The sequence below is a fragment of the Ornithorhynchus anatinus genome, chromosome 21, assembly GCF_004115215.2.
Source record: "Ornithorhynchus anatinus isolate Pmale09 chromosome 21, mOrnAna1.pri.v4, whole genome shotgun sequence".
Taxonomy (NCBI): domain Eukaryota; kingdom Metazoa; phylum Chordata; class Mammalia; order Monotremata; family Ornithorhynchidae; genus Ornithorhynchus; species Ornithorhynchus anatinus.
Genome location: NC_041748.1, coordinates 3,622,272 through 3,639,445, shown reverse-complemented (window position 1 = coordinate 3,639,445; position 17,174 = coordinate 3,622,272). Strand labels below are relative to the sequence as shown.

The window sequence follows — 17,174 nt, the reverse complement described above, 5'->3', positions numbered from 1 at the left end:
TACCTCATGGCGGGGGATCCCAGTGATGCCACCTGAGAAGGAACCGTGCACCTTCCTCAGGCCCCTCTTTGTAGGTAATAGAATTGGTGCCATCCGCCCTCCCTACCCAGCAAGCACCTCAGGTTACTAAAAGATGGTCATTCCTGCCTGGTCACTGCCAGCAGGATATTCAGATTCATGTCGTATTTACTCAGGATTCTAGTCGGGACACAGCTGTCTCCAGGTGGAGTGTGGGGAAAGGGCAGTGACACATCTGGGCTGAATCAAGCAGTGATTTCTCTCACCTGATACTCCTGTCATCTTGGGGTGTGGTTCTGAAGCAGCTGTGTCACGGTTGAAAGTTAATCTTTTAAAGCTCACGTTTTCTTTTTCACAGTGCATTTGACTATGACACAGAAAATATGAATTCCGAAGATATATATAGTTCTCTTCGAGGGGTGACAGAAGCAATCCAGAATTTTAGCTTCCGGAGTCAAGAAGATATGAACGAGCCATTGAAAAGGGACTCCAAGAAAGATGGGGACGGAGACTCGGTGAGTATGGAAAAGTCAGGCATACGTGTAAGGTTTGGCAGCTTTTCGAAACGCTTGAAATTTTGGATTAGCCTAAGCGGAACTTAGATACCGAACTGCCCGATCCTTCTAAATATACCTTTATTCTTCGAATCTGCGATTTGAATAGCCTTTTGTCAGGAGTGTCAGTTTGTCTTTTTTTCCCCTCTCTTGCTTATAAACTGCTTTATAGTTCTGCAGTTGTTCCATCTGCTGTTGTCATTTTAATTTGATATTTGCTAGTGTACACCAAGTATAACACTAAAACAAAAAACTAAATAATATCTTAATACTAAACCAATGCCACCCACTCACTCATAGCCAAGTTCAGTGGACTCTCTTAGATCTTAATCCTCTATCAGCTCTCTGGTCCCTCTGACACCACTGATCACTCTCTCATCTCCTTGGAGTGCAACCTGAAGAGAGGTTTGCCTAAGTGGTAGGACACCCTGATTACCTTGTATCTACCCCAGCGCTTAGAACAGTGGTTGGCACATAGTAAGCGCTTAACAAATACCATGGTTAATTAATCTGATTCTTTCACCTCTCTGACTGTTCCTCCTCAGTTCTGTTCCCTGGCTCCTCTTCCACCTGTCGTTCTCCTAACTGTGGGTGTCCTCCCGCAAGCCTCCGTTTTGCACCTCGAATCCAACATGTCCAAAATAGAGTTTCTTGTCTTTCCTCCCTGCCACTTTCAACTCTCTCATCAGTATTGTGCATAATACTGGCTTGGGAGTCATAGGTCATGGGTTTGAATCCCGGCTCTGCCGCTTGCTAGCTATGTGACTTTGGGCAAGTCACTTAACTACTCTGTGCCTCAGATACCTCATCTGTAAAATGGGGATTAAAACTGTGAGCCCCATGTGGGATAATCTGATCACCCTGTATCCTTCAGTGCTTAGAACAGTGCTTTGCACGTAGTAAGCGCTTAACAAATACCAACATTATTATTATTATTATAATACCCCATCCTCCCTCTCACAGAATTTCACGATCTTGGCGTCATCCTTGACTCTTTCCTGTCACTCAGCTCTCACATTCAGTCAGCCGTTAAATTCGGTCGATTCATCCTTCAGAAACATTTTCCGGTATCTGCTCTCGTGTTTTCATGAGAAAAATCCCAAACCTGTTGAAGTGCTCCTTATAGCACGATTAGCCTACAGTAGTAGCCTCCCCCCCCCCGGGCTCCTTATCTCCAGCTTTGCCTCCCTTCCATCCTTATTTGACACTGCTGCCCAGATTATCTCCCTGAAGCGTTAAATTTTGTTTATGCGACAGGTACAAAATAATTTACAACTAGGAGGAGAATGGAAAGAAAAATGGGGTGGAGAATGAGAAACCGCTTAAATAATCACATTTAAATCGATAAGAACGAAAGAACTAGAGGTAGTTATAAGGGCAGAAGTGAGAAGGTGATCCCAAGGTGCTGAGGTAGTACTGGGAAGATGTGATTATGTATTTGTTGTATTCAGTACTTACTTTGGGCCAAGCCCCTTGCCAAGCACTGAGGTAGATCAGACACAGTCTCTGTCCCACAGGAGCTCACAGTCTAAAGGGAAGGGGTAATGGGTATTTAATCCCCACTGGAGGGATGAGGAAACAGAGGTCCAGAAAAGCGACGTGCACAGCAGGAAAGTCAGTTTATATTGCTGTACCTGAAGGATTTTGTTATTTTTTGTTAAATGTTCAATTTTTTTTTCATTATACCCAATTCTTTGTGGACTTCCAGAAAACAGTGCTGAAAAGCCTTCTTAGAGGTTAGGGTTTCAGTTTCAATTTATGGCTCATGGTCTTCTGAAAGAGTAGAGAAGGGAATTTTTTAACAAATTATCTATTCTCAAATAGTGAACTCGAATTAGATCACTATTACTGGTGTAGTGTATTGCGTTGGCATGCAAATGTTGACAAATAGAACTTTCCACATTTCTCCTGTTTCACAGGTGTACCTCTCTGGCATAATACCTCAATTTGCATTCATAAATATAGCTTGTACCGCTGTGAAGGGCAGTGTTTCATGGCTTGCAGTTCTTTGCATCATATTTTAAGCTAAAAGCATTTCACTTCTCATTTTCACTATTTCAAACTCTACCCTAAATACAAAAGCTTATTTAGCAGTAGGAGATGAAGAAATATTTTGCAAATATAAAAGAATATTCCCATTGCCCCAAAAGGGTATTGCAGTCTGTGAAATAGCTCTGAAATGTTAGCTGTAGTTGTGCCGTGCCTGAATAGCCACAGGGCCTAGTGGACTGAGCCCGGCCCTGGGTTCTAAATCCAGCCCCGTTACCTGTTTGCTGCGGGACCTTGAGCAAGTCACTTCACTTCTCTGTGCCTCAGTGATCTCATATGTGCCATTTGTCTGTCACTGTGGCCTTGGGCCAGGCAGTTAATTTATCTGTGCCTCAGTGACCTCATCTGTAAAATGGGGATTAAGACTGTGAGCCCCATGCGGGATAGGGACTGTGTCCAACCTCATTTGCTTGTATACACCCCAGCTCTTAATACAGTGCTTGGCCTATAGTGCACACTTAACACACCACAATTATTGTTATTAAAATGGGGATTAAGATTGGATCCGCCCCGATTTCCTTATATGTACCCCAGTGTTTAGTGCAGTGCCTGGCACATAGTAAGAACTTAACAAATGTCATTATTGTTGTTGTTATCATTACTATTATCATCTTCGTCATTATTATTCCGATGGTGATTATGATTATTATTTCCAACAGACCTGCAGTGGTTCCGGATTGCTCGATCCCAGAGCGGCAGGTGATGCTGTGGATTCCGGCCGAACGGCGCTCGACAATAAAACCTCATTGCTCAACACGATGCCCGCCCACTCGTCTCCCCGCTCCCGGGATTATAACCCTTACAATTACTCCGATAACATCAGTTCCTTCAACAAATCCGCCCTGAAGGAAGCCATGTTTGACGACGACGCAGAGCAGTTTCCCGATGGTGAGTCGTGGTCTAGGGTTCCCAAAAAATATTCATAGTGGTCAGATTTTTTTTAGATTTTGTTTTGAGATTTTTTTTTTTTAATTAGACCCTGGGACAGGTACAAGATGATCAGATTGGACAGTAGTTCATATCCCAGATGGGCCTCACAGTTTAAATGCCCGTTTTACAGGTGAGGTAACTGAGGCCCAGAGAAGATGTTAATGTCGTTTTTTTTCTCATCGTTCCTGTTCAGGCTTGCAAAACTTGGAGACTTTGGGTAAAACTTCTTCCCAAACCGATTTATTCTCGGCATAGTCTTTGGAGGGCCGGCTTTCAGATTCTAGCCTGTTCTGGTCAGGGTATTTATTGTTGGATCCTGGGACTTTCCTTGTTCTGTTTGGCTGTGGAATTCTCTGAGAAAATGGAGATAACTAACTGTACTTAAACTGGAAGCCCCATGTGGGACAAGGACTGTTTCCAACCTGATTGACTCCGCCAGCCCTTAGGACAGAGTTTGACACATAGCAAGTGCTTAATAAATACCATAAAAATAATAATAAGGACCCTCAGACCCCTTCTTCCCGATGTTGCTTGAAATTTTTCAAGCTCAGTGACTGAGCTCCATATGGTATGCTACTTCACAATTGTGATCACAGTTTTACGCAGTTGCCTTTTCTTGTACGTTAGCGTTGGAGTCCCCTGAACCAACGTGGCCAAACATCCTTCTAGACCAAACAAAACGTATTGCTGGAAATATAGTTGTAACCTTAGGTCCTTCAAAAAAATAATTTGCCTATAAATCAATCAGTGGTATTTATTGAGCACTTGATTTGTGCAGAACACTGTACTAAGTGCTTGGGAGAGTACCGAAACCCGTTTCACCCACATGTGACTCTTTAGAAATACAACCTTATGAAGAACTAGTAACAAAGGTCAGATTTCTGATCTGCCGTTTTGTGATCCTTGATAAACTCTTTCCAATGACACCGTTTCCTGTGTTAAAAGACCTCTCCCTGGACCATTCGGACCTGGTCGCAGAACTGCTGAAGGAATTGTCTAACCACAATGAGCGCGTGGAAGAAAGGAAGGCCGCTCTGTTCGAACTTATGAAATTAACCCAAGAAGAGGCTTTTGGGGTCTGGGATGAGCACTTCAAAACCATTCTGCTGCTGTTGCTCGAAACCCTTGGGGACAAAGAGGCAAGTGTATCTATGTATCCCAGTAAGAGGTGAAGTGCACTTTCCAAGCGCTTAGTACAGTGCTCTGCACACAGTAAGCGCTCAGTAAATACGATTGAATGAATGAAAGATGAAGAAGCGCAGCCTAGTAGAGTGGGGGTTGGTTTCTGCTCTATAACATAAACTCTGCAAGTTTGGCTACAGAAGCGACACACTTCATTACAAACTTTAACTCAAGTTTTCACCTAATGGCAACTGTCTCAGGGTGTATCTCTCTACCAAACCGCTAACGCCTTGTAAAATATTTCTCTTCAGCATTCGATTAGAGCCTTGGCATTAAAAGTCCTAAGAGAAATCTTAAGGAACCAGCCAGCGAGGTTTAAAAATTACGCCGAGCTGACGATTATGAAGACACTGGAAGCTCACAAGGATCCTCATAAGGAAGTGAGTTACCTTTTGTTGGTGGTCTGATTTTAGCGTAGTGCGCGATTCACACGCTTTGGAGTTTGACGATTGATCGAGAAGCAGCCTGGCTTAGTGGAAAGAGCCCAGGCTTGGGAGTCAGAGGTCGTGGGATCTAATCCCGGCTCTGCCACTCGTCTGCTGTGTGACCTTGGATAAGCCACTAATCCTCTCTGTGCCTCTGTTACCTCATCTGTAAAATGGGGATTAAGACTCCTCCAAGAGGCCTCCTCCAAGAGGCCTTCCCAGACTGAGCTCCTCTACTCCCTCTGCCACCCCCCCTTTACCTCTCCGCAGCTAAACCCTCTTTTTCCCCTTTTCCCTCTGCTCCTCCACCTCTCCCTTCCCATCCCCACAGCACCGTACTCGTCCGCTCAACTGTATATATTTTCGTTACCCTATTTATTTTGTTAATGAATTGTACATCGCCTCGATTCTATTTAGTCGCCATTGTTTTTACGAAATGTTCTTCCCCTCGACTCTGTTTATTGCCATCGTTCTCGTCTGTCCGTCTCCCCCGATTAGACCGTAAGCCCGTCAAACTGCAGGGACTGTCTCTATCTGTTGCCGACTTGTTCATCCCAAGCGCTTAGTACAGTGCTCTGCACATAGTAAGCGCTCAATAAATACTATTGAATGAATGAATGAATGAAAGACTGTGAGCCCCATGTGGGACAACCCAATTACCTTGTGTCTACCCCAGTGCTTAGAACGGTGCTTGGCACATAATAAGCGCTTAACAAATACCATAATTAGTATTATTATTATTACCATCTTCCAATCGTGACTTGTGAAGCTTGCATCTTCTGTTCCCTCTGCTAAACCTAATCACATTCTTGTTGACCTTTTTCCCAAAAAAGAAGCACATCGAATAATAATGAGCCAAAGAAGGCTAGCAGAGAGGTGCTAGAGCCCTAAAATTAGCACATTATTGGCTTCTCTGAGGCAGCGCTCAATAACTGCTACTATTACTAGTCAAGCAGATTTGAGTGCTTACCGTGTGCAGAGCACTGTACTAAATGCTTGGGGGAATACAATATAACAGACACATTCCCTGCCCACAATGAGCTTAGAGTCTAGAGGGGGAGACAGACATGAATAGAAATAAACTACAAATACAGACATAAGTGCTGTGGGTCCAGGAAGGGGGGTGAATAAAGGGAGCAAGTCACGGTGATGCGGAAGGGAGTTGAAGAGAAGGAAAAAGAGGGCTTAGTCCTACGGTATCCTCTCCCTGTGGGCATCAATTGTTCCTACCGCCGTCCGTACTCTCCCAAGTGTTTAGCCCACTGCTGTGCACACAGTAAGCGATCGAGAAAGATGGTGGAGGGCGCACGACGGGTTAGACGGCATACATCAAGCTCTAAGTAAAGATGGCCGTCAGGGAGGGCAACTAAGGGCCCCATTGCCCCATAGAACTTGGGCGGCATAAGTACAATCCCCCAAACTAGCTTTTTCCCCTCCTTCAAAGCCCTATTGAGAGCTCACCTCCTCCAGGAGGCCTTCCCAGACTGAGCCCCCCTTTTCCTCTGCTCCTCCTCCCCTCCCCATCGCCCCGACTCCCTCTGCTCCACCCCCTTCCCCACCCCACAGCACTTGTGTATATTTGTACATATTTATTATTCTATTTATTTTATTAATGATGCGTATATATCTATAATTCCATTTATTTTGTTGCTATTGATGCCCGTCTACTCGATTCGTTTTGTTGTCTGTCTCCCCCTTCTAGACTGTGAGCCCGGTGTTGGGTAGGGATTGTCTCTGTTGCCCGAATTGTACTTTCCAAGTGCTTAGTACAGTGCTCTGCACACAGTAAGCACTCAATAAAGACGACTGAATGAATGAAGTACCAGGAAGGTGTGAATTCCACGTGGCAGCGAGTCCTGTGAGCGGGTCACAACCGTCGCCCCTTTCTAATGCCCCGTGAACCTCTGGCTTGTTGGCGCACGCAGATCCGGCTTGGAAACAAAACCTCACTTTTTCGGCCCTTCCGTCTGTTTAGGTGGTGAGATCGGCCGAAGAAGCAGCCTCGATGTTAGCCACCTCCATCAGCCCCGACCAGTGCATCAAAGTGCTTTGCCCCATCATCCAAACTGCCGATTACCCCATCAACCTGGCTGCCATCAAAATGCAGACCAAAGTGATCGAGAGGGTGTCCAAGGAGACGCTGACGCAGCTCTTGCCCGAGATCGTGCCCGGGCTAATACAGGTAAGGAGCGAGAGGCAGAGGTGAAGACCCCACCACGGGAACGGTACCGTGAGCTAACCGTCGGGGACGGGTATCCGGAACCAGCTGTGGAGTGGCCTGCAGGAAATCACTGTGGCTTTGCGGGTTGGGCAGCCGTCTTGGGCCTGGAATTTGTACCGCGAATGTCTTCGAGGGAGACGCTCTCTCACGCTCCGGCCCTGGACGCGCAATAGTGCAGCTTTTCCGGCCCGTGCCGTTCGCGGGGAGCATTGCTCAGAAACTCAGAGGAGGGCAATAATAATAATAAAGAGGATGTTAAGCTCTTACTATGTGCCAAGCACTATTCTAAGCCCTGGGGTAGATACAAGGTAATCAGATTGTCCCACGTGGGACTCACAGTCCTCATCCCCATTTTACAGATGAGGTAACGGAGGCCCAGAGAAGTTAAGTGACTTGCCCAAAGACACACAGCTGATAAATGACACAGCTGGGATTAGAACCCATTTGCTCTGTCTCCCCAACCCCCGTTCCTTGCTGCGCTGTTTCCTTTATAAATAGTGATAATGTTATTTGTTAAGCACCTACTATGTGCCTAGCACTTTTCTGAGAGCTGGGGTGCATACAAGGTAATCAGGTTGTCCCACGTGGAGCTCACATTCTTAATCCCAGTTTTACGGATGAGATAACTGAGGCACAGAGAAGTTAAGTGGCTTGCCCAAGGTCACGTATAGTAAGAGCTCAGTGAATACCATTGAGTGGCTGATATATCTCTCCTCTCCGTAACCCATTTTAATGTCCGCCTCCCCCCACAGACCATAAGCTCCTTGAGGGCAGGGGTCACGTCTTCCAACTCTGGTTTCCGTACTTTCCCAAGCAATTAGTACACTGCTCTGCCTCCAGTAAGTGCTCAAACACCGCAGATTGATTGCCTGATTGATTAAAAGACAGGTCCTACCTTCAGCACCCGCTCCCCATTTAAAGCAAAGCCCTCCTAAAAAACCTTTTTTTCAGGGAGCATTTACTGATAAGTCCTCCCATCTTCTTAGTTGTGTCATCCCATCTGCCTCCACAGCACTCATATATCGTATTTGTTATCCAACTGTCCTTCGTTTATGCCTGTTATCTCTTCCGTCGTCTTTGATCGTCGCGCTTTGCCCGTTGATGTGTACGTTCTCCCTTTATGTCATAAGCTTCTTGAGGTCAGGGATCGCATTGTGTCACCGCTTTTGAATGTTCCCCAAGTTCACAGAGCTGCACAGAGGCACTCAGTGAATTCTGTTAGTCTCATTTCTGTGATGTTTGTAGAAATTTAATCTTATTTGCGGGACTCAACTCTCTCTAATCCCTTTAGTTCACAAGTCTAATGGCCTTCACAGAATGTAGGTATGGCTCTAGAACATCTATATATATGTATATACATATATATATTTCTTTTAATGGTATTTGTTGAGCACTTACTGTGTGCGAGGCACTGAATTAAGCACTGGGGTAGATAGATATAAGCTAACCAGGTCGGTCCCACATGGGGCTCGCAGTCTTAATCCCCATTTTGCAGTTGAGGAGACTGAGGCCCAGAGAAGTGAAGTTACTTGCCCAAGGTCCCACAGCAGGCAGACGACAGAGCCAGTCCTCGTGACTCCCAGGCCTGTGCTCTATCCTCTCGGCCATGCTGCTTCTGGATATACATCTAAAGAAATTGGAGGGAAAAATTTAATAAAGGCTTAACAAAGCATTTTTCACCGAAGCGTTGGCATATTCTGATTTGGACCCGAGACTTGTAAATTTAGCAATGTTGATGTTTGCTCGTTCTCCCCAGGGCTACGACAATTCAGAGAGCAGCGTCCGGAAAGCCTGCGTCTTCTGTCTTGTCGCCATCCATGCGGTAATCGGTGAAGACCTTAAACCACATCTCAGCCAACTCACCGGGAGCAAAGTAAGCACCAGAATAACTATGAACCGACAAACTACTTGTTCTCTAAGGATGGGTGGGGTGACAAATGGTTCCCTAGAAAGCTGCAAGACAACTGGTTTGAGGAAATGCTGAGATAATAATTTTAATAGTGATTATGGTAGTTGTTTAGCACTTACTCGGTGCCAGCCACCGTACTAAGGACTCGGGTGGATACAAAGCAGATCGGGTCGGACACAGCCCCTGTCCCACACGGGGCTCACGTTCTTAAATCCTCATTTTACAGATGAGGGAACTGAGGCCAAGGGACGTGAGGTGACCTGCCCAAGGTCACACAGCAGACAAGTGGCAGAGTCAGGACTAGAACCCATGACCTTCTGACTCCCAGGCCCAGGCTCTGTCCACTACTCTGAGGTACGCTTGGGCCTTAGTTATCCTGGAATCGATAATTGGTAGTAGTAATAATAATGATGATGGTATTTGTTAAGCGCTTACTATGTGCCAAGCACCGTTCTAAGGGCTGGGGGAGATACAAGGTAATTAGGTTGTCCCACTTGGGGCTCAAAGTCTTACTCCCCATTTTACAGACAAGGTCACTGCGGCACAGTGAACTTCACTGTGCCTCAGTGAAGTTAAGTGACTTCCCCAAAGTCACACGGGTGAGAAGTGACGGAGGTGGGATTAGAACCCACGAGCTCTGACTCCCAAGCCCAGGCTCTTTCCTCTAAGCCACGCCACTTCTCGATCACCTCGCTGAGAACGGTGCCTGGCACGTAGTGAGCGCTTAACGAATACCGTACGAAACAAGATTCCAGTTTGAGAATGGTCTAAGCACGGTGTCCCTTCTCTGTCTGCATTTTGACTATATCCCTATACAACCGCACCCCTCCGAGACAATGGAAAAGCCCCGAATTCTCTCGTCTGAGATGACTGGATTTCATTCCACGCCACCCCACCCCACTGCTCCTGTGTCTAATAGCCATGGATAATCATAATTTAGCCACGCTCCTTGCAAGTTTGTGGACCGGTTACATCCTCCTCCTTTAATAAATAGACACCGTCCACCCCTAAAGAATCAGTCCTGTTTCACTGGATCCTCGCTCTGGGCTGGGTGACTGTATCAGACTAAAACCCTCTGTACTCTCCTCTTGTAAAGGGAATTTGACCCGCAGCTCCCTGTTAAACCAGACATTTAATTGTTCTTACAAGCTCGTTTCCTTGGTTATTGCCTTCTGTTTTCCAGAGACCATCTGGTCAGAGATTCATCTGTTCCAGATGCTAAGGCTAGAGAACCATCATCATTTTTCCATTTTGACTGAAAGTGCAAAGAGGGGATGTTTATCCCAATGGGAGGGACCCAGAGTCTTGACAGTTGATACGATGGTTATTAATACCTCCCTATTTATTAGGCGGGAGCACTGAAGGAGTACAATCAAAGAGGGACAGGGAACAGGTTCCCCCCCCCCATTTTCAGATGAGAAAACTGAGGCCCAAAGAAGCCACATGACTTTTCAAGGTCACACAGCAGGCATGTGGCAGGGTTGGGAGTAGAACCGTGTGAGTCAGGCCATGCTCCCTGGTTTTTATTTTTCCCCAGTTAAGCGAGGTTGGTGGGAACACTTCCCTGAACTCATAGGCATGCAGGAAATCTGAGATACGAGGAGTCTCTTGCCTAATTCTCGTATTTTTGGTGTTCTCTGTTTGTAATATGACTTTCTCCATTCCGTGTTCCTCGATTAAAAGAACACATGAGTCCCAAAGGCCATCATTTCCCAGGCAGGAACCTGCTTGTTGATTCAGTCGTATCTATAGAATCTTTTCTGTGTGCAGAGCACTGTACTAAGCCCTTGGGAGAGTACGGTACAACAGTAAACAGACACATTCCCTGCCCACAGTGAGCGTACGTTGCTCATTCTTTGTGAAACTTTCGGTCATTCGGGTTGCTGGATATTCTCCCTGGGGAGTCCAAGTGAAGTTTCGTTTGGCCCGATTTTGGCACGTTCCCTGTCTTCCAGCAATGATGAAAGATGGGCAGAGGGGATCTGCCAGCTATGTCACTTAGAGGATGTCCTTCCTCTTGTCATACCCTCTTTATGGAAGGGGCACGGCACTCTTTGCTGGAAAAACGCTCAAAATTCTTCTCCAACTCTACTGCTTTTTGGTAGTACAGTTTAGGAAAATGCCTTCTTCTTAAGGGACCTGGTGACAAGTTCAGATTTGTCTTGGGGTGGGGCGGGGGAAGACATGCAGCTTCTGTCTCCCCATGATGATTTGGGGGAATGTCTCAATTTTCTTTTTGCAAACCAAGAGGCGCTCTTGCCCTTAATGTGATGTTGTCTGGCTTGGCCCCACAGATGAAATTACTGAACCTGTACATCAAGCGGGCTCAAAGTGGCTCGGGAGGCGGTGACCCAGCGACCGACGTTTCTGGGCAGAGTTAACGCAGTGGACCGGTCTCCCCCTGGAAGGACAGACCCTCATCAGGGAAAGGAAATTTTTCAAATAGACCTTTGGGAACTCGTTTCTTTTCTCTCTCCTTTTTTTTTCCCTGTCTTTTTTTTTTTTTTTTGGTTGGTTTTCTTTTCCTTTGCCAGGGGTTGCCCACAACCTGCATGTAACTGTTGCGATAGAGTTAATCCAAATTGAAAGAGAACAGTATTAATATCAGTTGGTCAATATGAATTTTTTTCATATCTAATTCACCATTTTAACCTGTCCGCACTCCTCCGTGGGTCATCCCATTAACCTCCGTCAGTGTTATGAGTGTATAAAAAATTTTAAATACTGATTCAACGGGAATGCTTAAAGCGTTAAAAGCTTACAAAAATTGAATTATTTTTTTTTTTTGCTTTTATTTGGCTGCAGGGTAACTTTTTTTTTCTTAATCGCTACTTCGAGTTTAGTTTGAGTATCATGTCCTTTGGCGAAAAACACCAAATCATGTGAAACAAAGCAGCCCTCATCTGAACTGCAGCTAGGTTCCATCCGTGGAGTGGGGGAAACAATCCTCTTTTCCACTCCCTTGGCATATTCCGAAGTCTTGCGCGCTAAGACGGTGAAGAGAAACTGGAGTTGAACCAGGTCTCCAAAGCCGACGTTGTTCATCGTTTGAATCTGTGGCCTCTTCCATAAGACTTTCAAGCGAGCAGGTGAGGGCCAGGAGAGCCAGAAACTGGACAATGTCACCCCTTCCCTCTCTCCTCCCTCCCTTCCCCCCCGATCCCCAGGAGTGCTGTGGATCCAGCATGGAGAGCCGGCTACCGGAGCATGTTTCGTTGGTATTTATCTTTACCCTTACTTCTTCTCCATCCAACCGTGGCTCACAAGTCTCCCGACCACGGCAGAACAGGCGACTCTTAAAAAGCTCCGTGATTTCCTGCAGGTGCATGGTGGGGAATTTGGCTGGGGAAGGGGAGAAAGCGAGAAAGTCACTGTTGCTATTGATCTTGTTACTTGTATTTTTTTTTTTGACCAGTTAAAGCCGCACCAAATGATTTGCATAGTTTTCTGGAATCGCTTCAAGATCTGTCTGGATTTAAGAAATGGCAATGGGGGGTTGTTTTGCAGATTTTTTTTTTAAATCTTTATTGTGAATAATGCTTTTTTGTATTTATGAACATCAGGTTCACCTATGAATAAACTTGATAATGGAAACAGAAAAAAAAAAATCAAGTGAGCGTGTCCCTGATTTTTCTCCTTCTCAATCACCAAGAAATGGGGGTACTGGTTCTTTTGACCACGATACTGATATGGTTAAAATACGTCAAGCTAAGAGAGAAAATATCATTGGCAAGGATGTCTTTCTGTCTGAGGCTAAAATTCTCTCTACCTCTTCAGGGTGATTACTTTCTCCTGAGCTGCTGTCTATAGTATCTTGGGGGAAACTGGCATAAAGGTGTGTTTGAAGGGTTTTTTTGTTTATTTTTAAATTTCTACTCGTCAATCAAGGTCCCTTTTCTTTAACGTGCAGCCAGATGATATAAACTACTAATACACTTTTTAGGTAGTTTGAGTGCAAGGCAAATTGGCTGAATGTGGTGTTCCACTGATACCTGCAATTATGCATCTTGGTTTTTTTGTTTGTTGGTTTTTCTTTTTGTCCCCACCTTGGTGTAAAGTGAATTTGCCGGAGAGTTGAGACATGGTTATTAGCCAAGCAATTTGCTGTTGTTGCAGAGGTGTAGTTTTGTTTAATTGAATAAAATTGTAGAAATGTATGTAAAAACTTTAAAAAAAGGCAAAATATGTCATTATTTGTCATTGACCTTCCCTCCCTTCTTCCCCTTTTTCTTTTTTAGCAATTGCATCAGGAAAATAGTGTCTCCCCCTCCTCCTTCCCGCATATGTAACATTCTTGTTGTTTTCTACTGTTAATGACATTGTGTATTTATAGTTCTACGCTTACCATTGTGCATATACTGGCAATAAAAATGTACATAACATTACTTGAAAAAAATGAATAAGGTAGACCAGCTGTTTTCCTGTCTTATTTTAAACATGTGCTGCGAGTAAGTCTCCGATTCTGAGAACGGATTTGGTGGAAGATCCTGATATATCGAACCTGAGGAGGGGAGGAAAAGGCAGGAAAATATCTTTTCTTAGTAGTCTTTTTAAAATGATATTTAAGCACTCACTATGTGCCAGGCACTGTACTGAACGCTGGTAAGGATACAAGCTAATCAAGTTGAACACAGTCCATGTTCCACATGGGGCTCCCAGTCTTAATCCCCATTTTACAGTTGAAGTAACTGAGGCCCAGAGAAGTGAAGTGACCTACCCAGGGTCACACCGCAGGCAGGTGGCAGGGCCGATGCTCAATCCACTAAGCCACACCGCTTTTCAGCGTCCTCTCTTAATCGTCTGTCACCATTAAGGTAAGGCCTTCAGTTAGGATTAGATGGTTTCGTTAAGGGTGAGCACACCAGGGAAGATACGTCAGTGAACTTTTCATTTGAAAATATAGAATTTCTTAAACCTGATCTGAGTACTCCAGTTTGAGGTCCCCTCTTCTGGCAGTCATCTAATTAAATGGGTTTCGAACTAAATAGCAATTTCTAAAAGCATTTTCTGAGTTCACCTCAGAGAGCAGTGTGGCTTAGAATGAGGAAAAGAACATGGTAAGATGATTAGTAGTTGGAATCATTTGGTACAGCAAACCCCAATTTAAAATGTAAAGCCTCCAGAAAGACTCCCTAAGATATATATATATGCTCAATAAATGCGATTAAATAAATATATGTAGAGAGACAGAGAGAGAGAGAAAAACCTACCCACACACGGAGCCTAGAAAAATCTGGTCTTGAAACTTGAGTTTGGGATTATCGAACTAATTTGATTTCACTGTGTATTACTGGTTTCTTTTCCTGACTAGGTTCTTGTCAAAATCCTCACCACCAGCGACTTGGATTTGGTGCTTGTCGCCCGATTCAAAAAACAGGATCAAAATGACTTTTTCCCCCTTCCATAAATCTGCAGTAGCTGCAATCCTCTCCAGGATTTGCAGGACTGTGTATTTCCTGTAAATGACCAGCTCTTCTTAAAACTTTTGAGTTGGGCCCGGAATGGAGTAGTAGTCATAGATCGAGAGGTGCCAGATTTAATTTTGAACTTGGGGGTGGGGCAATAAGGGTGGAACTTCAAGGGCCTGAGGAAAGGATGGGGGAGAAGGGAAGAGTGAGGGGAGGGAGGAGGAAAAGGTATTTATTCCCCAGTGCTCTCTTCCTCCTCCACCGCTTCGTTGGTCGTCTCACCAAAGCCCGGTGAGGAAATGGTCATCTCTCTGCCTCTCCCCGGCCCGTTTCACCCCGGCAGAAGTGGGTTCGGGGATCAGGGATCGACAGTCCGGAACCTGCTTCAGGGCCGCGCAGCCTCTCTGCTTTCAGGCCAGGATCTGCCAGGCACAGCTCTTGCTGTTGCACGACGCTGCCCCCGATCCCACCTTGGCAGTAGCTCCAGCTTAGCTGGGGCAGTCAGGCCGGAGTGGGGAGAGATCCTATTTCCCCGCGGCGATCGGTCGAAATGCCCGTTGGAGCTTTTGGATCCTGGTGTACGCCAGCAATTACAGCACGTGGATTTCGCGGACTGCAGCCTTGCGGAACCGGGCGTACGCCTGAAGAAAGAAGTCACCGAGCAGGGAACCGGACTTCATTGCGTCGTGAAGCCTGGTCAGTGTTAATTAAGAAAAGGGGAGATTGAAAGACCAATTTGGGCCCGGTAAGTATTTGGGATATGTCTGCACTAGAGCTGGGCCTCGATCAGTAGAACAACTCCGTGGAGAGTGCTGTCTAACAGAGTTTGTAGACCCAATCCTCGCTCTCGAGGTTACTCTCTAGAGGGGAGAGAGACATTTTATGTAGATAATAATAATAGCGGTACTTGTTAGGTGCTTACTATGTGCCGCGCACTGTTTCAAGGGCTGGGGTAGATTCAAGTTAATCAGGTTGGACGTAGTCCCACCTGGGACTCGTATTCTTGATCGCCATTTTACAGATGAAGTAGCTTGGGCCCAGAGAAGTTAAGTGACTTGCCCAAGGTCACACAGCAGTGTGCCCTGTATACTTTTTTGTATTTCACTGTGGCTACTCGATTTTGTTCTTTAATGCCTACTTGCCCCCACAGTTACTGTTTTTTCCCATCTCGAAAGCTCCAGGCCCCTCTCAGGGTCGCACCTGGAGAGTTTCCAGTACTCTACCGGTCTTGACTGTGGCAGGGAAAGTCAAGCAGAGGCCTGTCCAGTCCATTCCTAGCTTGGGCAGGGGCTAGCGAGTGGAAGGCCATCTGCTACAATTCAAACCTCCCCTGTGCTGGGCAGCAGCAGCACGGGAGAGAATCGAAGGCGGAGACTCAGAAAAGGCAGTGGTAAAGCACTTCTGTATTTTTACCAAGAAAACTCTGACCCGCTGCCAGAACAACTGCAGGTGGGGGTGGGCGTTCTGGGAGAGATGTGTCCCTGGCGGCTATGGGTCGGAGACGACTCGACGGCATAAGACAAAAAGCTCCAGGCTACTACTCTCTGCTGCAAAAAGAGGCGAAAGGAAGACAGGAAGGAAATGACGTACAGGAAATAAAGACCCTCGCCACCTCCTCTGTCACCCTTCCTTCCTTAATCAGTGGCAGTGGGACTGAGTCTGACACGAGGCCCAAAGTAGTATAGGAAACAGGCCCCGAGTTTCTGGAGGATGTACTGAGCCCAGTTCCAGAGGCGACTGGGGGGTGAGAAATTCCAAACACGTGAGGTTTTTTGTGTGCAGGAGAATCCCTATAGATATAAGATTGTACCAAAGGGTTAATATCAAGCCTCCCTCCACCCTACCCCACCCCGCTCCCAGCTAACCGACTGCACTTGGGAGACAGCAGAATCTGAAGTTCTTAGCGACTTTTGTTGGGTTTTCCCTCGATAAACGCACAACTATCGCATTCCCAATGGTGAAGGTGGGAGCCTTGGGTAGGCTTTGTGGCTCCCTGGTGGTATGAGCTGGTGCCTCTAGTTTTTGCTAGTGCCTTGGTGAAATTTTTCAAATGCCCTACTTCTCTATGCCCAGTTAGCTCATCTGTAAATAATGTTGGTATTCGTTAAGCGTTTACTATGTGCAGAGCACTGTTCTAAGCGCTGGGGTAGATACAGGGTCATCAGTTTTGTCCCATGTGAGGCTCACAGTCTTAATCCCCATTTTACAGACGAGGGAACTGAGGCACAGAGAAGTTAAGTGACTCGCCCACCGTCACACAGCTGACAAGCGGCAGAGCCGGGATTCGAACCCATGACCTCTGACTCCCAAGCCCGGACTCTTGCCACTGAGCCACGCTGCTTCTCTAAAATGGGAATGAAGACTGTGAGCCCAGGTGGAACAGGGACTGTCCAACCTGATTAGGTTGTATCTGTCCCAGTGCTTAGTACAGTGCCTGGCACATAGTAAGCACTTAACAAATACCATTAAAAAAAAAAA

At 45.9% G+C, this 17,174-nt stretch overlaps 1 protein-coding gene and 1 non-coding gene across 48 annotated transcripts in view; both read left to right on the top strand.

Moving 5' to 3' along the window:
* Positions 1-13,697, top strand: part of CLASP2 (cytoplasmic linker associated protein 2) — a 175,354-nt gene extending 161,657 nt beyond the window's left edge. For 46 of the 47 annotated variants that reach the window (XM_029048859.2, XM_029048857.2, XM_029048858.2 and 43 more), the window contains 7 exons: positions 377-533; positions 3,281-3,509; positions 4,497-4,690; positions 4,985-5,113; positions 7,134-7,340; positions 9,136-9,252; positions 11,583-13,697. In XM_029048859.2, the coding sequence (XP_028904692.1) occupies positions 377-533; positions 3,281-3,509; positions 4,497-4,690; positions 4,985-5,113; positions 7,134-7,340; positions 9,136-9,252; positions 11,583-11,669 (1,120 nt within the window). In that variant the 3' untranslated portion in view covers positions 11,670-13,697. Of the gene's footprint in view, positions 1-376; positions 534-3,280; positions 3,510-4,496; positions 4,691-4,984; positions 5,114-7,133; positions 7,341-9,135; positions 9,253-10,471; positions 10,512-11,582 lie in introns of all 47 variants that reach the window. The other variant, XM_039915098.1, reaches the window with a different exon arrangement.
* Positions 13,698-15,878: 2,181 nt separating this feature from the next.
* Positions 15,879-16,016, top strand: LOC114806220. The gene has a single exon (XR_003754256.1). It is a non-coding gene; the product is annotated as a small nucleolar RNA SNORA7 (small nucleolar RNA).
* Positions 16,017-17,174: the final 1,158 nt, after the last annotated feature.